The sequence below is a fragment of the Haliotis rubra genome, unplaced genomic scaffold (assembly GCF_003918875.1).
Source record: "Haliotis rubra isolate DU_JTF1 unplaced genomic scaffold, ASM391887v1 Scf1, whole genome shotgun sequence".
In the NCBI taxonomy this organism is placed as follows: domain Eukaryota; kingdom Metazoa; phylum Mollusca; class Gastropoda; order Lepetellida; family Haliotidae; genus Haliotis; species Haliotis rubra.
In genome coordinates this window covers 8975418-8999049 of record NW_025764891.1, presented here as the reverse complement: position 1 = coordinate 8999049, position 23632 = coordinate 8975418, and the positions used below count along the sequence as shown (strand labels likewise).

The 23632-nt window shown below is 38.6% G+C and overlaps 3 protein-coding genes across 5 annotated transcripts in view; 1 reads left to right on the top strand and 2 right to left on the bottom strand.

The window, feature by feature from the left end:
- The window catches only part of LOC124281694 (sterol-4-alpha-carboxylate 3-dehydrogenase, decarboxylating-like), a 47057-nt gene extending 43746 nt beyond the window's left edge, over window positions 1-3311 (top strand). For both annotated transcript variants that reach the window (XM_046717685.1, XM_046717760.1), the window contains exons 6-7: window positions 769-871; window positions 1775-3311. In XM_046717685.1, coding sequence (XP_046573641.1) covers window positions 769-871; window positions 1775-2116 — 445 coding nt within the window. In that variant the 3' untranslated portion in view covers window positions 2117-3311. The remainder of the gene's footprint in view (window positions 1-768; window positions 872-1774) is intronic.
- A 6553-nt stretch (window positions 3312-9864) lies between these two features.
- On the bottom strand, window positions 9865-14003 carry LOC124281605. The gene is made up of 5 exons (XM_046717573.1): window positions 13850-14003; window positions 13447-13474; window positions 12494-12703; window positions 11704-11822; window positions 9865-10049 (listed from the first exon to the last, which is right to left on the bottom strand). The coding sequence occupies exons 1-5, from the start codon at window positions 13910-13912 to the stop codon at window positions 9909-9911; spliced, it is 561 nt and encodes a 186-aa protein (XP_046573529.1). The 5' UTR covers window positions 13913-14003; the 3' UTR covers window positions 9865-9908.
- A 2343-nt stretch (window positions 14004-16346) lies between these two features.
- LOC124281302 lies at window positions 16347-21550 on the bottom strand. 2 transcript variants are annotated; one of them, XM_046717434.1, is made up of 5 exons: window positions 21343-21550; window positions 20701-20728; window positions 20067-20276; window positions 17698-17816; window positions 16347-16537 (listed from the first exon to the last, which is right to left on the bottom strand). In XM_046717434.1, exons 1-5 carry the CDS (start codon window positions 21538-21540, stop codon window positions 16397-16399), a joined length of 696 nt encoding a protein of 231 aa, XP_046573390.1. In that variant the 5' UTR covers window positions 21541-21550; the 3' UTR covers window positions 16347-16396. The 2 variants fall into 2 exon arrangements, with proteins under 2 accessions (XP_046573390.1, XP_046573322.1); XM_046717366.1 differs by lacking the exon at window positions 20067-20276 and adding an exon at window positions 18560-18769.
- Between the last annotated feature and the right edge of the window lie 2082 nt (window positions 21551-23632).

The following is a 23632-nucleotide window of genomic DNA, read 5'->3' as shown; positions in this document are numbered from 1 at the left end:
CTGTGGGCTGAGGTTTTCAGGGTATTTAGGGTAATAACCAACTTTCAGATAAAAAGAAAATATTTGAATATTTGAATACAAAGTTTAAGAAATCGAGTAAAAATTGCTGGGGTGCTATGTGGCTTGTACCAAGTCATTCTTTGGTCTTCGGCACCCCATTCCTGTCGTACAAGGTGACTAACAGCATCAGGTGGTCAAGCTTGCTGCATTTTTCGTTGGTTTCTTTCTTTGTGTATTGTTTACCTCAGCAGTATTCCAGTTATAAGACAGTAGTCTGTAAATATTCGAGACTGGACTAGACAATCCAGTGATTTACATCATGAGCATCAATCTACACTGTTAGGATATGGTGACAAGTCAAGCCTGGCTACCCAATCCCGTTAGTTGCCTATTACAACGACCATGGGTTACTGAAGATCAATTCTAACCCCAGTTTCTTCATGAATAGACTTGGTTGATGCATATAATTATATCCAAATTGCATTTTGCTTCTTGACAAGGTGGTTCCATGATGCTCCTATTTATTGGATCAGGTGGTTAAGCTTGTGGAATTTGTTGATACAAATCATCATATCCTTATTATGTACACTGATGCACCTGATATGAATCATTGAATTGTCTGGTCTCAATTATTCAGAGACTACCATCATATGACTGTAGTGTATTGGTGACTGTTGCATTAAGCAACCGACTTTGTCTGGGAGGATCAGAATACCCTATTTTCAACATATACACATGTCAAAAGTGTCTTGTTTTGTTTTGTTTCAGGGATGGCAAGAATGTTGTTGACTTCACATACGTAGGAAACGTGGTTCATGGTCACATTCTGGCAGCAGAGAGTCTGAGGGAAGGGTCTGCAGTGTGTGGGAAGGTATTCCATCACAGTGTAAACAATTACACGCCATACTATTGTCTTCACAGTTGATTCCAGCCATTTTAAGAGTTATACTGATGGAATATTTGTCATGCAAAATTTTAATGAATTTATATCAACGAAGACATGATTGAAGTCAGAAAAATCACTCAAACTCTGTTGATTCCAGAACAAGCTCCTTAAAGGCTTATTGATTCTAGTTTTATAATAAACAGATGCAAGTAATTTCTAACTTACAAACACTCCATTTATACTAATATTGCAATCAAAGAAAACATACTCTTACATGACTTGATGAATATTTGTTATGGAGTATTGGACATATAGTATTGCTCCAATCACTCAAATATCACAGGACCGGTGCCATATAGCTGGAATATTGCTTAGTGCGGCGTAAAACTAAACTCACTCACTCACTCAAATGTCACAGTGAATCTGACGTAAGTAGCCATCAGAGAGTGAGATTTTGTGATAAACAGGGTCCAGACAAACCAGATTTCCCTGTATAACCAAGTATGTCTGTGAGGTGAAATGGGGTTTAACTTCATACTTAAGAATATTTCGCTCATATGACGACATGCATGTGTGTGTATGTGTGGCTGCTTGTACTTGCCCAGACATAAGCTGGTTTTATAGTGCTATCTCACTGAGATACCATGCCGGAATCAAGCATGAATACCCCACTGAGACACATTATACTGACTTCGAACCGACCAGTCCTTGTTGTACCCATTAACGCCAAGCGTTAGGCAGGGACCAACAAGTACGTCTTTTGGTATGACGCGGCTGGGGATCAAACCCGCGACCTTCCGTGCTCCGGGCAGACGCTCTAGCCACTATACCACGGAGGCAGTTCAAGTATGTCTGTACTACTTACACGGTGCCAATTTGCTTTTTCAGGCGTATCATATAACAAATGATGAGCCAATATTCTTCTGGACCTTCTTGACAAGGATTCTGACAGGACTGGGTTATGATGCTCCGAAATATCATATTCCCTTCATGCTGGTGTACATCATTGCTGTGATTCTCCAGTTCTTCTGCCAGCTCTTGAAACCCATCCTGGAGATCAAACCAACCTTCACGCCGATGAGAGTGGCCCTGGCAGGAACTCATCATTTCTACAGCTGTGATCGGGCCAAGAAGGACATGGCATACAAGCCAGTTGTCTCCCTTGATGAAGGGATAAAACTAACAGTTGATGGTTATCCCCATTTAAGAAAAAATGCTGGAAAATCATGATATATAATTAAATATATTTTAAATATAATTTCACTGTTTTTGTGAATTTGTATCTATATGTCAAGGAACGAGAGGAGAAATAACAAAATAGACCTTAAAGATGAAGATTGATATGATAGTTTCTTAAAATGTTCTTTTGATAGAAGTGTATATAAATAAAACAAGTTGTTTTGAGAAGCATAATTATTGTCAGAAAGTGAGTGTTTAATTGAAATATTTATTTGCAAAATTTGGTGATATTCATAAATATAATCCTGAATTTGATCAAGATCTTCAAATTGGATTAACAATATGGCCATATCACAACAGCCATATTGCAAAAAATCCACTTGTTATCATCACCCAATCATTTATGTTCAAAATGTAATATAATTTTGTTACACATGTAGTTTGTAGCGGGACTCAACATTTCAAAAACTGGAACTAATTTTATTGTTCTTACTCTATGTTCCCAACTACAAAGACACATGAATTAGTTGAAGAAGTTTAAATCTGATTTTCAAGATGCCATGGGTCGGACTTTCATAAATGTAACAAAGTTTGCTTTAAAACAGTAGATAAGCTTGAAAATCAGAATGATAACTCCATGGAAGTTTGCAGATCAGGACACTTTTTAGGTCTTTGTGTAAAAACAATAGGTCCTTTTGCCTAGTGGATAAAGCCCTTCTCTAGAGAGGGGCAGGTACTTGTTTTTCTAGTGTCCGGAAACATTCCACAAAATTCAGCTAACATTATGTTTTTCAGAGGTGTATTTCACTGACAGTAGGACATGTAACCCCATATGCTGTTTAAGTTAATTTTACTTCATTGAATAGAATGCAATTTTCAACAGAAAACAGTTGAAATAAGAATTCAAAAAACAGTTTTACAAAATAATGGTTGTTTTCTTCCCAAAAGCCAATTTGTTTGAAATCCTAAATAAATTCCTGCTCTATTTACAAGCAGTTAGTCCTTTTTAGTCTCTACATATGAAAACATCTGTGTTGATAAGATATGACTTTGTAAATATGGAAATGAATTATTTCTCATATTTGTACATGTACTTACTTACATGTTAACACTTTATCAAAGTTATATTACCAAAAAACAAATGAAAGAAGAGTACAGTCAGAATTCTAACAGAGGTTTGTACAGATAACCCTTTCAGTTTCTATGTCACATATGCCACTATTTATGATAAAGAAATTATTGTACATCTTTGTTTTGTTTTTTCAAACCTAAGAGTTCATGTCTTGGTTGAGGTACCAAGAGAGGTAACTCTTGTCATTATATGACAAATCTGGCCTTCTTTATCACACAAGTTTAGTAAATTGAGATTCCATTCCTGTGAAAAACACAGGATGTTAAGATCACAATTTGCTCTGCAGAGATAGGCACTCCATATACCTTTGTTCATTACCCGTGAAGGTCCGGGTTAGAATATTGATCTTTAGTAACCCATGCTTGTCGTAAGAGGCGACTAACAGGATCGGAGGGTCAGGCTCGCTGACTTGTTTGACACATGTCATCGGCTCCCAATTACGCAGATCGATGCTCATGCTGTTGATCACTGGATTGTCTGGTCCAGACTCGATTATTTACAGACCGCCGCCATATAGCTGGAATATTGCTGAGTGCGGCGTAATACTAAACTCACTCAATCACTCACTTTGTTCATGGCGCTCCGTGTACCTTTGGTCATGGCACTCCACATACCTTTGATCATGGCACTCCATGTACCTTTCGGCGCTCGGCATTAATGAGTACAACAAGGACTGGTCGGCTCGGAGTCAGTATAATGTGTCTGACTGGGGTATTCATGCTTCACTGCAGCATGGTATCTCAGTGGGCTAGCACTATAAAAGCAGCTTCAGTCTGGGCTAGTACAAGCAGCTGCACATACACATACACACACATGCACATCGTCATATGAGCGAAATATTCTCAAGCACGACGATAAACCCAATTTCACCTCACCTCACCTCACCATGTACCTTTGGTCATGGTACTCCATGTACCTTTGATCATTGCGCTCCATGTACCTTTGATCATGGTACTCCATGTACTTTTGATCATGGTACTCCATATACCTTTAACAGTGGTACTCCATGTACCTTTGGTCATAGCATTCTATATACTTTTGATTGTGGCACCCCATGTACCTTTGATCATATCACTCCATGTACCTTTGGTCATGGTACTCCATGTACCTTTGATCATGGCATTCCATGTACCTTTGATCATAGTGCTCCATGTACGTTTGGTCATGGTACTCCATGTACCTTTGATCATGGCATTCCATGTACCTTTGATCATAGTGCTCCATGTACCTTTAATAGCAGCACTCCATGTACCTTTGATCATGACTCTCCATTTGTTTGGTATTGTTTGTCGATAACCACCAGTGCAAACTGTAACAATAACTACTGATATTTCCTTATCAAATTGATGACATCCACAAGACTGTCATTACAAATGTTGGCAGACTAGAAGCAATTCATGCAAATCACATGAAAAGAACTGTAATACAACAGCAAATGAATGTAAATGCATACATCTGTTGTGGTTGTAGGTAAAGTATATTCACGATATTATACACATGTATTGTTTGAGGAATTTATTGAGTGAGTCAAAATACCATATTCACCATATTGAGATCCATGCTTCATTAGACGCGCACCCACAAATATATATTACAAATATATAGTTTGCATATCACAAATTGTTTTACATCAGCTTTGAAAGGGTATATAATTGCATAGTGACGAAGGTGTACACTCTTGCAATAGCTTTCAAATAATAGCAACTATAGTCCCTCAACCGAACTTTTGGAACACGGTTTTGTGCAAGTTACGTTTAAATAACAAAAGGTACTTCCAGTACTTCCATAGTTGATATAAAGTTTTGAAATTCAACACTCAAATAGGTCGTCAGATATCATTATTAACTGAGCCAATTGAAGTTGGATATCTTCCGTTATGTAAACGTAACTTGCAAAATAACTTGTTCCAAAATTTAGAATTTAGGCACATAATTAGTAGAGGAAGAGTGTTTAGCGAGAGTTTCACCAAGTTTATTCGCAATATCTGATTTCTTAGTAAGTAATTGATCTCCATGTTTAAGATGATGGACACTAGATTTAATACCTTAACCTTTAATTTTCTGGACCATGTTCCATACTTTGGACATAGGCGTTCGAGAACTTATTTTGGATACATAACTTTGCCAAGATTGGCGTTTATTCTGTTTAAAGGTACGCCGCGCTTTAGCATTTAACACTAAATTATGCACCATAGGATGGCGACGGAAATTATGTTCTGCTTTTTTCCTTGCCTTCCTAGCTTGTTTGCACTCATCGTTGAAGCATGGTTTTCGGATATGTGGAATTGCAGAGGACTGTGGTATACACTCATCAGCTATGGTATTCAGTTCATTAGAAAAACAGTTGATAGCATCAGGAACATCAATAAAAAGTTCAGGTTTAAGTTTTTCAGCACACAGTGTTTCATATAAAGCCCAGTTAGCCTTTATCAAATTCCGCCTTGATGATGTAGGTACATCAGAAGGAGTTACAGGTTTTAGTATAGTAGGAAAATGGTCACTTCCACAGAGGTCGTCGTGGACTGACCATTCAAATTGATTTAATAGGTCTGAATTTGTGACTGACAAGTCCAGAGCAGAATAGGTTCCTGTACCAGGGTGTAAATATGTGTTGGAACCATCATTATAAATACATAAATCATTATCTGAACAAAACTCTTCTCGTAATTTACCTTTAGCGTTTGTATTTGTACTACCCCAGAGTGGGTTGTGCCCATTTAAATCTCCCATAATAATACAGGGCTTCGGGAGTTGGTTATATAGAGCTTGAAGATCGGTTTTGTGAAACATTGAAGACGGAGATATATAGAGAGAGCATAATGTAAACGCAACGTGCAAAGTTAGTCGCACTGCAACAGCCTCAAGATTAGTAGTAAGTGCAACAGGGCTATGGATAACGTTCTATTTGACTAGGATGGAAGATCCTCCAGTGGCCCTGTCACCGGGAGGTGAAAAACAATTATATGCATTGAAAGAACGCAGGACAAAAATATCTGTCTGTTTTAAATAGGTCTCCTGTGGACAGAACGCTGATGGTGTTAAATCCTGGACTAAAAGTTGTAATTCACTGAAATTAGTCCTCAGTCCTCTACAATTCCACTGTATAATATGATTGTGATAACTATCTTTTGGGAGGATTTATTGGGGATCTTCCCCGAACTTTTTTTATGGGCGACAAGCTGCGCGCCCTAGAACGAACAGTTTCGGTCACGCCCATGTCCTCAAGAGATCCATATTTGTTGTATAAGTTGATTTGGTTTTCTTACCCTTTTGGGGCTCTGCCACTGAGTTTTTTCAAAGAATCTTACTTCTTACCTTTGCCTTTAAGGGGCTGTCTAGACTTTGATGTCGACTGAGATGATGCATCAAGATCAGAGGAAGTTTAACATTGGCTTTGAGACGTACTAGGAACTGATTCTGTTGTTTGGGTAGATATTGCAGGTGAGAATATCAGAGGAGATTCAGATTTAACCCAGGTCAAGTTTGTCTGACAGCATGCAGATGAGTTTGTTATTCTAGTGGTTGCTTCTGACGGTGTTCTGGTGATAGAAGCATAGCTCTCTTTATGCTCTGAGCTTTGAACTAGTTTTTTGGCATCTGCAAAACTAATGTTTTGGGTGAATTTGATTTTATTTATCTCCCTTTGATGTTTCCAAACAGGACAGCTTTTAGAGTAAGAGGAATGATCCCCTGCACAGTTTGTACATTTTTTGACATTACTGTCACAATTTTCTGTTGTATGTGTCTTTTCACCACAGTGAGCACATACAACAGACAATGTGCAAGTATTGACGCCATGACCGAATTTTTAGCATTTGAAACACCTTAGAGGGTTCGGAACGTACGTTTCTACATTGATGTTACAATAACCTGCTTTAAGAGATTTGGAGCATTTGGTGAAGAAAATGAAAACAAGTAAGTATTGGTTTTTATATCAGCATCGTTTTTCCGGGTTGTGAAACGTTTGACATAGAGTACGCCTTGATCTTTCATCTCAGAGACGATGTCAAGTTCCGACATATCTGCAAACAATCGATCGCGGTCTCTGATGATTCCCTTGCTCGTGTTTAATGTTTTATGAGCCGTGACCGTGACCTGAACGCCGACAAACGATTCTGTACTCATAAGGTTGGTGGCTTGTTGCCTTTTCCCACACTCAACCAACAGAGCACCGGAACGTAAACGTTTAATATTCTTGACATCACCAGCAATGCCATGTATACCCTTAGATATGGCAAAAGGGTTCAACTTTAATGTCTTGTCAACAGTTTCAATAGCAAGAAATCGTGGCCAGTATTCAATGGACGTGGACAGTCTTTGATCATTATCAACTGGATCATGGCCCATGAGCCACCGCCTTCTGGGCACACGACTCTAGGCAAAAACATACATGGAATTGTATATTCGAAATTTTGAGTTAAAAAAATTCGGCAAGACTTAAACATATCATGTAATCATTCTCAAACATTTTGTGCAATAGTACATAGTTGTAGCACAGGGCTTGGCGTGACCAGCCAATTGATAGAATCGGGCCAGTTCTACCACCCGTCTAGGTGAAGTAAGGGGCGAAGTGGTGTGTTGGGCAAAAGGAACACGGTTCCAGGCTCCCAGTGCCCTCAACCACCAGACTCCCGTCCTACACCGACACAGGGGCGCAACCCACGGCAAACGGGTTGGTGGACCAAATATACCCCCGGGTCCACAACGGCTTAGGTTACCCAGCACCCACCACGAGAAGGTGGCTGTTCACGGGCGCCTCCAGTAGAAGAGGGAATATGTCCCATGTGTCAGAATGGAGTGGAAAGTGAACTTCATGTTATTTTATATTGCCCTTTTTTATGATGATCTTAGAAGAACCCTCTTTATAGAAGCAGAGTATGTTCACAACGATTTTAATCTTTTACCAGATGCAGGAAATTCTCAGTGCTTTTTAACCTTAAAGATGGGCGGTGGGGGTAGCCTAGTGGTTAAAGCGTTCGCTCGTCACGGCTAAGACTTGGGTTTCGAATCCTTTTATGGGTCCAAGTGTGAAGCCCATTTCCGGTGTGCCCCGCCGCTATATTGCTAGAATATTGCTAAAAAGCAGCGTCAAACTAAGCTCACTCACTCACAAACATATTACTTGAATGTGCATGTTTGTTACATTCACACTATTTTCACAGCTATTTTCCCTTTCCACCAAAAGGAATCTGTTTCTGAGGATAACCAAGACATTCGTTTATGCTGACATTATATTTGTGATGGGTACTAGAAATCAGAAACGACTGAAAGAGTTTTGAAAAAAGTTAACTGCATCCGGCATCATGTTGGTCAAATTTGGACATGTCCTCGAGTTGTCAGCCTGAAAGCTTCACTCTGTAACCCTGATGAAACAGTGTTCGTAGTAGTTGTATGACGTTCTTTGAAAACATGTGAGAAAGAGCATGCTTCGTTGCACCTCAGACGTTGGTAAAATACGTAAAATAATATTTGGATGCCATAATGTTTTAGACCTATATACAGCAACCGGTAAACAGAAACGTATGGACCATATTTAGCCTTTTTGGAGTATCTATAAACGCATGCTCTCAACCAAAAAAGGTAGTTATGGCATACATGTACATATGAAGTATCTACAGTGTAAGAAATAGTCACTGGCCCGCGAGCCCGTGGCGATTAAAAATCCAGTCGGGCAAGTAAATCTCCACAGTCACTGGCCCGACTGGCTAGTGAATTTTCATGGAGTCATTTTGTAAACATATCACTCTCCTACTTATCAAGTTAAAATACACTTTTAAATCATGCAAGATTATAGCCTGATAAGAATGTTCATCATATTAGCATGTTAATGATGAAACCCTTGTCATGTCGACAATATCTCATTATCATCTATTTTTGTAATCTTTTGCTTAGTTTCTACATTCAAATTTCGGGCTAATGAATTATTTTGTGGGCTAGTAACTTTCAGGAATAGCCAGCCCGAATGGCTAGCCAAATCTAGAAACTATTTCCCACACTGAGTGTCCATATGTCATACATCTATGCATGAAGTCACTACCAGGGGCGATATGGCTGAAATATTGCCGATGTGACGTTAAATAATAACTCACTACCAGGGTTACTTGCGTCACATGTTGCAAATCTGATTACTGATCACACAATACATGACGGTAGCGCACATATGTCAAGCAATGTGTGATAAGGTCACAGAACAGTTTTGCACAGGTGGGTAATGAAATCAACAAATGAATCAATTTCCACCAAAGGGCAATGCGTTTGGCTAACATGACGACTGAATAATTGTTGTCATGTAGCCGGTTTAATTTCGGTATCTCCACAACTTTCGTTCTCATTTAATAACTTGGCGGTCAAGCTGGGTGCCTAACAAGAATGTCTGTATTGTCGTGTATGTTCCCCAACCCCCACGTAATTGCATATAATGTAAAATGCACATGCGAGCTTATGACAGAATCCGAATACCGATGACGATCCAACATCAATAGGTCTTGATAGTGTTAAGGCGTAACCAGCTGCAAATGTGATTTGATAGATTTTACTGAATTTGTGTGTCTTTTTTTCTACCCTGGCTATCTGTTCATGCACAGCGGTTCCTCATTTACTTTCGTTTATACTGTTTTCTGTTTTAAATGATTTCTCGAAAGTTTTCACACTTTTGTCCAAACAAGGTGGAGGACCCGTAATTTTTTTCAGGCAAAGGTTAAACGAGCCTGTTTTAGTTGCAGTCACTGTCATTGAGGAAGCCATCTAGATGCTCAATCCGCGTCAAAGTTTCCGTTATCTCAGTCATCCCGTCTTTGTATCGCCACCTGGCCATCTCGGTGCCTCTCGGATGGCGTGCAACAAAATACAGCATCTGTAGCAAGGGAGAAAAGAACGTTACATCATTACAAAACGAAATACGGTTAGGTCGACTGTGTTCCAGCCATGTCAGACCCGCGATGATCCGGATTAGGACCAGCAAACGACGTTGTCATAGTAGGCGACAAAGGTGATCGGATGACCAAGCTCTCTGATTTAGATAACATGTATGATCGAATCCCAGTTGCTTAGATCGATGCCCATAATGTTAATCACTGGTTTGTCTGGTCGAGACTCGATTATTTACAGATCCCAAATATATTCAGCCATATCACGATGTCCTTGTGTTTTGTGTGTGTGTTAGACAGGAAAAGCAACGATCTTCACAATCCAGTAAATGTAACAGAGAGATAACCAGTAGTCACGCCCAGGCAGGACGTATCTGGTGCTGAGCCACGGCCTGGAATCATACTGTCAATACGCCATACAACAGTGAGTATGATTTTGCGCCGCTCTAAGCAAAATATTCTTTCAGGGAGACACCAGAAATGGGTTTCACACATTTTACCTTTGCAGGGAATAGAATGCAGGTCGTCGGCATGACTCAAGAGTCAAGTTCCTGACAAACCATGTATCATGATTTATTAAGGTCCCTCTTGAAGCATTGTGTTGTTAAAAAATGTTTGAAGCGGCAAGATTTTGAATCAACACCTTAGTAAGAATATCTAAATGATTAATATCATTATGTCAAAGATTGTCTACCTGGATTGGAGTGAGTGAGTTAACATTTAACGTCACATCGGCAATATCTCAGCCATATCGTGATGAAAACAATTCATACAATATAAAGAGAAAATGTTTTGAAGATTAAAAAAATAAGTTTTGGACAGTAAAACTACTAGAGAATCACAGATATGAATAAAACTAGCGAGCAAAGCTAAAACATTTCAATTAAAGAGGACAATACAGTATAAAACACGGGCTATAGATCGCCAACGACTGAAGGTAGATCACCATACTACGTGAGTGAGTGAGTTATTATTTAACGTCACAACGGCAATATTTCAGCCATATCGTGACGAGAACATTTGATATTTGAAATAAAATATATGTATATTATAAAACACCTGCCGACGAAGGACAGTAAAACAACTAGAGTATCACAGATATACATGTAAAACTAGTAATTGAATCTAAAACATTTAACTATAGGGGACAACACAATATAAAAATGGGCTATAGATCGCCACCAACTGAAGGTAGATCACCATGCTAGGAGCCATGGGGACTTACATTACTTTTGCTACCTGCATGGACCCTAGCTGGATTTACACCATCCCTTCAGCCGCTGGCGATTGTAGGAAAATGTAGCCGGCAGTTAAAAGAACAAAGATACTACGTTTAAAATATGGTACATTTACATTTTACATTGAAAGTTTTGGGACTTACGTACCCTCTCAGGAGGACAATAATTTTACAGTACTTTAACCCCCTTTGAGGGTAAAGCCACTAACAATCTAAGTTACTACTCTAAATTACCAATCTTTAAAATATGTCTATTTACAAAACACATTAATCAGAATCCATCAAACAAATCAATTTCTTTTAAAAAAACAATAATTATATGATAATTAACATTTGTAAAAAGATCCTTCATTGTTTTTACATTGAAATATTTATCCCTTATGATGGAGAATTCAACACAGTACCTGGATTGGAAATTCTCCCAGCACGTTGTAGTTGACATAATGTATGCCAATAGTTCGACGTTTTAAACAGTATTCCATCAGGTTGTGCAGTTCCTCTTTGTACGAGGAACTAGTTTGCCCTGAAGCAAAGGAGTTATTGTTTGAATCATACTGACTTCTCCAAATTTCAGACATGGTCAAACTTGCATGAAACTCTTCCCAGCGTGTACAGTTATCGTTATCCGAATGTGTCAATGGTTTTACGACGACTACAGTCAATTATCTTATCTAACCTACAAGTGACAAGTGACAAATGTATTTGCATTGGGAGCCACGTGACCCATATTGCTAATGCAGAAAAACTGCACAAAGTGCGCATCTATCATTCAAAACAATATTAAATTGGCAAAGTTCGTTTTAAATACAACGACAAAGATTGAATAAGTTTTGTGATAGCAGTTGATACATTTTTGTAGCAGACGGATTATTCTAATAACATTCAAGAAAAAATGTTGTCTGCTTGTCTTATAATAAGGACAAATAAATATGAAATTCGTCTTCAATACAGCCTAGAAGACACTTTGTACATAACACTGCATTTGGGTTATCATAACATTTAAATGTAGCTAACTGGACTTTCAATTTATGAGATGCACAGCGAAATTTACAACATACCCTCAGCAGGTCCTTTTCCGGAAACAATTCAAAATCATACTTTTCAACACCCAAGACATATTTAAAACCATCTTACAATGCCAGTTCTGAAATTGTATGTCCCAAATCTGTGTGAGAGCAAATTCATCTAACTTACCTCGCATGGTGAGTCGGACATCCGTGAGAAACAGGAATTCCCCGTGAATGGTGTCTGGCTCTGTAGCCCGTGCAAGAAGGTCTTTGCTGATCTTCAGATCGGCTGCCAGATTCATCTCGCCATATACGGACTTCACATTCATCGTGAGATTGGCAGCTAACAGGACAGCTTCCAACGGTCGCCAGTCGCACAGAGCTTGGAATTTGAGAACTGAAAAAAAAATTACATCAGAACCGAGACCATCACCTACCAATTAATATTCTTGTTGGCACTGCCTAAGGATCTGTGGATAAGGAGATATAAACGTTTCTCACTTTCTTACAGCTATGATAGTTTACATCGACTTTTATACTTAATGACATAAGTGACTGAGAGAGGATATACAATTTGGCGGTTTATGCAGTATGCAAGCCAAATTACAAAGGACATGACACAGTAATTTATTTTAGACATTTATAACTCGGCTCACGCTTTCCCAAGTATCGAAACATCTATTGTATAGGTTAAAAGCAGTTTCACATATATTGGATTTTTGCATACATATATTGGATTTTCCTGTTCAGTGTTGATATTGCAACGCTTTTTATGGGAATTCAAAGCATTGAATAAATTTATGTATTAATATCGGACATCAAATTGAGGAGATTCATGTCGAAAAGTGAGAAAATCGGCTTGAGAAAATCAAGTAGTAGGTGGGATAAATATGGAAACTAATGATCCAACACGAAACAGAAAGCATTTGGACACTTCGGCAAGAAAGGAGAAGTTTCCCTTTCCGAATACTTTGGCATGTTGGATGGTGCAAATCTTTGGGGTGAATTTTTATTCCATTAAGTGTTAAAAAACATATACGTATTTATAAAGTTACATGAAAAATGAAGGTTTCCGGTTGGTTTCTGGATGACATTCGGATGCAAAGTTTCTTCAGGTGATAATTAGGTGGGTAGACTTACTTGTTACAACCCGTGGTTCGCCAACGACCTGAAAGATTTGAAACAAAATGGTTTAAGATAACATATTTGGAATTTATCCAGTGTATATCCAGAAATTGTCAACTCAACCACCGAACCAGAGAAAATATTCGTGATACAAAGATGTTCGATTGAAAAATGAACTGTCTAAAAGTAGCGTGATTTATCGTTAAACAGTTACCTGGGTCTTTTTTACAAACAAAATATATTCACTAGGGGTTGGTGGTTTGCGATTGGAAAAATATGTTTTTGCCTTAAAACGCCACTCCTGTAGAAATCGGTAAACATAAATGGACTCGTCAATTTTGGAGGCAGATACATTGCAGAGAATATGATGTTGAATTCCTTCTAATTATTCCTTAACACTGAATTGAATAGGACTTACTTTGAAAGCTTGTTCAACTGTGATGCCCTCTACACTATACAAGGCATTGTTTATAGTCGCCATGGTGACCCTAATGTCCTGGCCAGCTTGAGGTGCCACAATGTCAACATAAAAGAGTTGGTCGTCATTCCCAGTGTTGTCACATACACCACAGTGGAACATGGTAACACCAAACACAAGGAACCAACACAACATCATGGCTGCTTCTCTACTACACTACTGTGTAACTGCTGTGGCAAATACTGTATATATAATCTATCTGTGTCACTGAGTCATCGCGAAGCAGCTAAGATCAAGTTCCCATTAAAAATGTGCATATAATGATCAAAGCACAAAAGTTGGTCATCATTTTCAAGAACATCTCTTAAAAAATTTCAGACATAGAGGCACATATGCAGTAGACAAAAAATGCCGTACTATTTTCAATGTTTCCTCTTACATAGTCGGCATAATCATTACAAACCAATAATTTCACAATGAATGATTTACAGGTACAGGAAAAGAGAACAATTACTTAATTTACATTAAGATTAAACATCCCCAAAATTTAAATGCTCCCTCCATCCATAACGGCAGGTAGCAGAGAGCTTTTTTAATATGGAGCTCAATGACAACAGATAATTATGTTATGGTTTCATCTGATCAATGATGAAAGTGAACATAATATTTAACACGTTATATTTTGGGATTACACTTTCTTAGTAAAGTACAAACTCTAGTACTTTTGTTGGTTCGAGTCCCATCCGGGATTCGTACCCACACCCTCAGAGTCAGGCACCTAATCGCCAGCACACAAAGTCTAGACCGCTCAGCCACCGCGACTTCCACAAAAATGGAAGTCGGACAACTGGTAGTACAGACTGCGGACCTTGTGTACCCCTCTGATAAGTGTTAATTGGCACAGCTCCCACGGCCGAAAGCTATGAAAATACACAATGCCATTTAGAAAGTGGTCAAATGTAACACATGTTATATTTGGGATTGCACTTTCTGAGTAAAGTCTGGACTACCAGTTGTCCGAATCCCGGATGGGACTCAACCCAACAAAAGTACTAGAATCTGTACTTTACTAAGAAAGTGTGATCCCAAATATAACATGTAAATGTAAGATACAATATTTTCTACACGTTTCCTTTATATACTATTTCAGCATAATCATGTTGTGAAGTTTGGTTTTTCAGAATGTTGATGATAATACACTAATACACTTATGTGCATAAAATATTTTGTTAGAAATTGAAAACTCATACATATGGTGACACAATAATCTTCTTCTCTTACTGTCCCCGTGGCAGTTATACTACAAATGACAAGTTACCATATTGAATTTGGACTTCATGCTCAAGGCCATAATGAAATCTATCTACTAGCATTGATCATGCAATAACCCACTTTTAAAGACGAGTGCGAAAGCACATGTTGGTGCATATGCTTTGAAAACCTAATTTACACGGATTAAAATGGTAACTGCAAAACATAGATCCTAATGTCGTTATCAAGCAAGTGGTGCAAGACTCAAAGCTGTATTTGCTCAACTTACGTGTTTGTGAGCGGTCAGACAGAGAAGAACAATGTCGATACACATTTCGACAAGCCACATATACTAGGTTAACCAGTCAAGTGATCTACTCAGATTCATATTCACGTGGAAGTCAGCTGGTTGCATTTGACAGCTAATATCACACATGGAACACTGTAACGGATTTACTGTGAGAATTTGTCACCCATAGGTTGACATGGAGATTCCGTCTTGAATGATCTGGTCCCGTGTACTTCAATCGGTTCCATGAGGCAGAAAAATATTGATGTCAATTCATTCTTTAGCAATACACTCTTCTTTTAGTAAACCTAAACCTAGTGTCATGGACAAATACCTGGAGAGCAAAGGCACCACTAAGTTTCTTAATAGAACTCCTACTGGCTTTGGAGATAGCCATAGCAAGTATACTACCATGGACAAAGTCAAACTTATTGTCAAGGAATCAATACATACACATTCCAAGATCTTAATATAGCACAGGGCTCATGTCCATAACTTGATCTCTCTCTCTCTCTATCTCTCTGTTCAAAGTTTATGATGAATATGTGTTAGTTTTAGAGATATGGAATGAAATTGTAATTATTAGAGACGTACCTTCGGATGGACATACAAGCTGTCGACTATATATAAATTTTATATACCTATGCAATAAATAGACATCTGTACTATCATATATGTGAGAACAACTTCTCCATATTGATAGAGGATAGTTCTCTTTCAGATAAATCATAACTTTGATGAGACAAAAAGAGGAACTTAATTGCATGTTCCTGAAGTTGTGTTTATTTTACCCTTGAAAATAGAAAATATATGCTCTGAAAAGTCTTTTATCTATGGTTTTATTTAAATGATATGACTTTTCCAGCTCACGTATTAGTAGTTCCATGTGTCCTTGACAATATACATATAAAAGTACATTTGGGTTTCAATATAAGATGTTAAAAATTATTGTCTGAAAAGGTGGAGGACACGTAACTTTATTCAGTCAAAGGTTAAACGAGCCTATTTTAGTTGCAGTAACTGTCACTGAGGTAGTCATCCAGACGTTCAATCCGGCTCAGGGAGATCGTCATCTCAGTCATCTCGTCTTTGTATCGCCACCTGGCCATCTCACTGTCTTTCGGACGGTGTACAACAAAATACAGCATCTGTAGCAAGGGAGAAAAGAACGAAACATCAATATACAACGAAATAAGGGAAGGTCCACATTGTGACAGCCATCAAGCTCGCTGACTTGGTTGACACGATACATCGAATCCCAGTTGCGTAGATCAATGTCCCTAATGTTAATCACTGGATTGTCTGGTCCAGACTTTCATTATTTACAGATCGCCGTCAGATAGCTGGAAAACAACTAAGGGACCGTTCATAATTTATGGCTAGGGGGGTGATGATAATTTAAAAGGGGGTCACCCATTTTGTTCTTGGGAGGTGGGGAAGTCCATCAATTTTGTAGATAGTAATATTTAAAAATTGTGGGAAGGGTTGGGGGGAACTGATTTTGTGCATGACATGCAGGGGTGGGGGCGTCACTTTGTACAAAAACTAGGGGTCATTCGCATTGTACATGCTACTACATTAAAATCATTATCATCTTTCCCTAACCCCCACCCCAACCCAAACCCAAACCCCCCAAGCCATAGATCATGAACGGTCCTTAAATCCAGACATGTCACGATGGTTCAGGCTCACGACGCCGACCTTTCGACCCAACTTTACGGTTGGGTGCAATCTGAAGGTCGACGTCCTGAGGGTTCAGGCTCACGACGCCGACCTTTCGACCCAACTTTACGGTAGATTACCCTAAGCCTAATCAGAACCTAAACTTCAAAAAAACCGCAGGTCGGTGTCCTGAGACTAGTGGAAAATCGAAAGGTCGGCGTCGTGAGACGACACCGTCACGATGACCTTGGGTTTTGTGCGTGTTAGGCAGCAAAAACAACGATCTTCACAACCCGGTAAATGTAACAGAGCGATCCCCATGGTCGGGCCCCAACAGGACGTATCTGGTACTGAGCCTGGCCCGGAATCATGCTATCAATACAACATACAACAGTGAGTATGGTTTTGCGCCGCTCTAAACAAAATATACTTTGGGGGAACACCAGAAATAGGTTTCACACATTGTACTTATGCAGCGAACAGAATCCAGGTCTCCGGCGTGACTCAAAGAGTCAAGTTTCTAATAAACAATGGACCATGTTTTATTAAGTTCCCTTTTGAAACTTTGCGGCAAGACCTGATTTTGAATCAACACATTAGTAAGAATATCCAGATGATGAATAGTATTATGTCAAAGATTGTCTACCTGGGTTGGAAATTCTCCCAGTACGTTGTAGTTGACATAACGTATGCCAATAGCTCGACGTTTTAAACAGTATTCAATGAGGTTCTGCACTTCCTCTTTGTACAAGGAAGTAGTTTGTCCTGAAGCAAACAAGTTATTGTTGGAATCACACGGACATCTCAAAATTTTAGACATGGTCAGACTTACATCAAACTCTTCCCGGCGTGTACAGCTATATTTATCCGAATGTGTCATTAGTTTTACGACTACAGTCAGTGGTCACATCTAACCTACAAGTGACAAGTGTGACAAGTGACAACTGAGAAATTGAATTGCATTTGGGGCCACGTGACCCATATTGCTAATACAGAAAATCTGCACACAGTGCGCATTTATCATTCAAAGCAATATCAAATTGGCAACGTTTTTTTTAATACAACGACAAAGATTTAATCTGTTTTGTGTTTGTGGATAATAGCATACATTTTTTAAGATAATACGTTTTTTAAGCAGACGGATTATTATAATAATATTCAGGTAAAAAACTATGTCTGCTTGTCTCATAATACGGACAAATAAATAAATAATGAAATTCGTCTTCAATACATTATAGAAGACACTTTGTAAATACCAATGCAAAGCGGTTATCCTAACATTTAAATCTAGCTAATTTCAATTAACTTTCAATTTTCGAGATGCACATCGAAATTTACAATATGCCCTTAGCAAGTCTTTTTCGGGGAAAAAATGAAGAATACACTATTCAACACCCAAAATAGATTTAAAATCACTATAATGTTTTAGAAATTATGACCATTACGTCTCTAGATTTTGAAATTGTATGTCCCTGTGTCTTTGTGAAAACAAATTTATCTATGCCTACCTCGCATGGTGAGTCGAACATATTCAAAATACAGGAATGCCCCACGAATCATATCTGGCTCTGGAGCCCATGCAAGAAGGTCTTTGCTGATGTTCAGATCGGCTGCCAGATTCATCTCGCCATATACGGACTTCACATTCATCGTGAGATTGGCACCTAACAGGGCAGCTTCCAATGGTCGCCAGTCGCACAGAGCTTGGAATTTGAGAACTGAAAATATAACATCAGAACCGAGGCCATCACCTACCAATTAATATTCTTAATACATAAAACCTGTAAGATATGAACGTTTTGCTATAAACTTTCCTTCAGTTAGGAAAGTTTACATCGACTTCTATACTGCACGACGTGAATGAATTTTTATAGCAGTGTTAATCTTGTCAGAATATGTTTCACTGATTTAAAAAATCCAGTCGAGAGGCAGACGCCATTTTGTTTAAATGTTATATAGTAGGTAGCGATCTTTAAAATAAAATGAACTGCTATTTTGTAATTTAACATGGCGGTAAGATAAATACGGTACCGGCTCGGGTGACGCTGCTACAAAGAGGCGTACATCAGACCGTATTACCCTCGAGAGAAGCATACATCTTATAATATTGAATTTGGACTTCACACTCAAGGCCATAATGAAATATATCCTTTTGCATTAATCATGCAATAACCCACTTTCTAAAGATGAGTACGAATAAAAATTGGTGCATATGCGTTGAAAACCTAAATTACACGGATTAAAATGGTAACTGTAACACACATTACTCTGAGTTCAGCAAAATCAAAACTGAAATTGAAACATGGTAGCATTACTACAATCTGAGAAAAATACACAATAACGTGAACATCAGCAATGCTGGAAAGTACATCTCCAAATTTCAGACATGATCAAACTTGCATCAAACTCTTCCCAGCGTGTACAGCTATCGTTACCAGAATGTGTCATTAAGTTTATGACGACATCAGTGGTAACATCTAACCTACAAGTGACAAATATATTTGCATTTGGGGCCACGAGACCCATATTGTTAACACAGAAAAACTGCACACAGTGCACATATATCATTCAAAACAATATCAAATTGGCAAATACGACTAAGATTTTAGTAGTTTTCTGTTACTTGGATGATAGCAGTTGATACATTTTTAAGTAGACGGATTATTATAATAATACTCAGGTGAAACTGCTGTCTGCTTGTCTTATAAGGACAGATAAACAAAAAATGAAATTCGTCTTCAACACAGCCTAGAAGGCACTCTGCACATAACGACGCTTTGGGGTTATCATAACATTTAAATCTAGCTAACTGAACTTTCAATTTATGAGATGCACACCGAAATTTACAATATGCCCTCATTAAGTCCTTTTCCGGAAACACTTCAAGAATATACTTTTCAACATCTAAAACAGATTTAGAACCACTATAATTGTTTAGAATTGATGTTTTACCACGGCAGTTTTGAAATTGTGTAAGTCCCTACATCTTTGTGAAAACAAATTCATCTAACCTACCTCGCATGGTGATTCGGACATCCACGAGATACAAGAATTCCCCACGAATAATATCTGGCTCTGGAGCCCGTGCAAGAAGGTCTTTGTTGATGTTCAGATCGGCTGCCAGATTCATCTCGCCATATAGGGACTTCACATTCATCGTGAGACTGGCAGCTAACAGGACAACTTCCAACGGTCGCCAGTCGCAGAGAGCTTGGAATTTGAGAACTGAAAAAATAACATCAGAACCGAAGCCATCACCTACTGTAAGAAGCTGTAAGATATGAAGTTGGGAATGGGAATTCAAAACATTGAATAAAGTTTAAGTATTAATATTGAACATCAATTTCGGGAAATTCATGTCGGAAAAGGAGAAAATCAGTTTGAGAATATCAAGTAGTAGGTGGGACAAATATTGAAACAAAGTAATGATCCGACAAGAAAGAGAAAGCATTGGACTATTCAGCAGGAAAGGAAAATTTCCGTTTCCGGATACTTTGGCACTTTGGATGGTGCAAATCTTTGGGATGCATTTTATTCAGTTAGTGTTAAAAACATATAAGTATTTGTAAAGTTGCAAGAAAATTGAAGATCGATGGTTTCGTTTCTGGAATCCATCCAGATGCAAAGTTTCTTCAGATGATAGACCTACTGGTTATAACCCGTGGTTCGCCAACGACCTGAAAATGATTTAAGAAAACGGATCTAGAATTTATCCAGTGCATATCCAGAAATTGTACAACACAAACACCGAACCAGAGATAATATTCGCGATACAAAATACCTTGTTCTATCAGGTTGAACGATTAAATGAGTGAGTGAATTTAGTTTTACGCCGCACTTAGCAATATTCAAGTTATATGTCGACGGTCTGTAAATTATCGAGTCTGGACCAGACAATCCAGTCATCAACAGCATGAGCATCGATCTACGCAATTGGGAACCGATGTCATGTGTCAACCAAGTCAGCGAGCCTGACCACTTGATCCCGTTAGTCGCCTCTTACGACATGCATGGGTTGCTGAAGATCAATCGAACCCTGTTCTATCAGATGTACGATTGAAAAATGAACTGTCTACAAGTAGTGTGATTTACTGTTAAACCGTTACCAGGGTCTTCTACACACAAAATATATTCACTAAGCGTTGATGGTTTGCGATTGGGAAAATATGTCTTTCATTACAGAAATCGGTAAACATAAAAATCGGACATTTTGTAGCTGGATATATTGCAGAGAATATGATGTTGAATTCCTTTTAAATTATTCTTCAACATTAAACTAAATAGGACTTACTTTGAAAGCTTGTTCAACTGTGATGCCCTCTGCACTATACAAGGTATTGTTTATAGTCGCCATGGTGACCCCGATGTCCTGGTCAGCTCCAGGTGCCTCAATGTCCACATAGAAGAGTTGGTCGTCATTCCCAGTGTTGTCACATACACCACAGTGGAACATGGTAGCACCAAACACAAGGAACCAAAACAACTTCATGGCTGCTTCTCTACTGTGTCTCTACTACACTACTGTGTGAATGGTGTGGCAAGAACTGTATATATATATTTCTTCATATATATCGGCTAGGATCAAGTTTCCATTAAAAATGTGCATTTAATGATCAAAGCACAAACGTTGGTTATCATTTTCAAGATCATCTCTTAAATAATTTCAGATATGGAGGCACATGTGGTGCAGTAGACAAAAATGCCGTACTATTTTCAATGTTTCCTGTTACATAGTCAGCATAGCCAATCATTACAAACCAATATTTCACAATTAATGATTTACAGGTGCAGGAAGAGAGAAGAAATATTCAATATTCATTAAGATTAAACATCCCCCAAATATAAATGTTCCCTCCATCCAAAACGGCAGGTAGCAGAGAGCTTTTTTGAATATGGAGATCCATGACAAAAGATAAGTATGTTATGGTTTCATCTCATCAATACTGATTGAAAATGCACATAATATTTGGCTAAAGAACTCCAGGAACAATAATTCGTAAGTTAAAGTTTGGATATTTTTTTAACAATAAAATCTTTAAGTCATTAGACTCAAGGGCAAGTGCGGCAGGTAATCCAGATTTGTCTTTCGCGAAGGAGCAGTCATTATTTTGTTATCATTATTTTATTCCAATGAACATCACTAAAGACCACCTCCGTGGTGTAGTGGTTAGGGCGTCCACCCGGAGAGCGGAAGTCGCGGGTTCGATCCCCGACCGCGTCATACCAAAAGACGTTGAAATATGATACTTGTTGGTCCCTGCCGGGCGCTCGGCATTAATGAGTACAACAATGACTGGTCGGCTCGGAGTCAGTATAATTTATCTGAGTGGGGTATTCATGCTTCACTGCGGCATGGTATCTCAGTGGGCTAGCACTATTAAACCAGCTTAAATCTGGGCTAGTACAAGCAGCCGCACATACACATACACACGCATGCACGTCGTCATATGAGCGAAATATTCTCAAGCACGACTTTAAACCCAATGTCACCTCAACTCACATCACTGAACCGCACTTTTACTGTTCAATTATTTTTTTTTAAAACCAATTAAAGTATTGCAATTCAGTGACAGTTTTGCCTGATTCGATGTTACACATGTAAAACAAATATTTTCCTCAAGTTTCTTTTATATGTCATTTCAGTATAATTAAGTTGTGAGGTTTAGGTTTCCAGAAAGTTGATGATAATACCTGATGTTTATGTTCATAAAATATTTTATTAGAATTTGAAAACTCACGGTGACACAATAATCTTTTCGCTTTTATGCCCAGTGGCAGTTATTCTACAAATGGCAAGTTACCATATTGAATTTGGACTTCATGCTCAAGGCCATAATGAAATATATCCATTAGCATTAATCATGCAATAACCCACTTTTAAAGATGGGTACGAAAACACATGTTGGTGCATATGGTTTGAAAACCTAAATTACACGGATTAAAATGATAACTGTAACACATTGTACTCTGATTTCAACAAAAACAAAACTGAATTTGAAACATGGTTACATGCAATCTGAGAAGAATGCACAAAAACGTGAACATTTTATTGAATATTTTAGTATTGTCTGTGTTCTACTTTGCTGGTTTGGGAATTCACAAACCTTTTATCACGACAATTCCTAAGAGGTAACACCATTAGCATCTGATTCCTCTGTCATTCCCGAAACAGCGTATGCCTCAACTCTTTACTTAAAGGGGCGGTGGGGTAGCCTAGTGGTTAAAGCGTTGGCTCGTCACGCCGAAGACCCGGGTTCGATTCCCCACATGGGCACAATGTGTTAAGCCCATTTCTGGTGTCCCCGGCCGTGATATTGCTGGAATATTGCTAAAGGCGGCGTAAAACTAAACTCAGTCAGTCAGTCTTTACTTTAAACTGAAAAAGGTCCAGTTCGAACCTGGCGTCAAACAGTCCGAAAGATGTTCAATGGGGTTTATATCAGGGCTCCTTGGGAGCCATGGTAAAGCTTCGATGGAATTGGTCTCTAAAAAGGGTGACGACGGCACGAAACGACATAGCGTTGTCATCCATGAATATCTGACGATTGGCAAAGTTCACAAAATGTGGCACCATGGTCGTA

Excerpts from the sequence above, each read along its gene's own strand:
- LOC124281302 (XM_046717434.1), bottom strand. The coding sequence starts at position 21,540 with ATGAAGTTGTTTTGGTTCCTTGTGTTTGGTGCTACCATGTTCCACTGT. Across the intron at positions 20,729-21,342 it reads CAGTTGAACAAGCTTTCAAA|GTCGTTGGCGAACCACGGGT; the intron begins GTAAGTCCTATT and ends AATCATTTTCAG. Across the intron at positions 16,538-17,697 it reads TGGGAGAATTTCCAACCCAG|ATGCTGTATTTTGTTGTACA; the intron begins GTAGACAATCTT and ends CCCTTGCTACAG.
- LOC124281605 (XM_046717573.1), bottom strand. The coding sequence starts at position 13,912 with ATGGCGACTATAAACAATGCCTTGTATAGTGTAGAGGGCATCACAGTT. Across the intron at positions 12,704-13,446 it reads CGAACCACGGGTTGTAACAA|TTCTCAAATTCCAAGCTCTG; the intron begins GTAAGTCTACCC and ends TTTTTTTTTCAG. Across the intron at positions 10,050-11,703 it reads TGGGAGAATTTCCAATCCAG|ATGCTGTATTTTGTTGCACG; the intron begins GTACTGTGTTGA and ends CCCTTGCTACAG.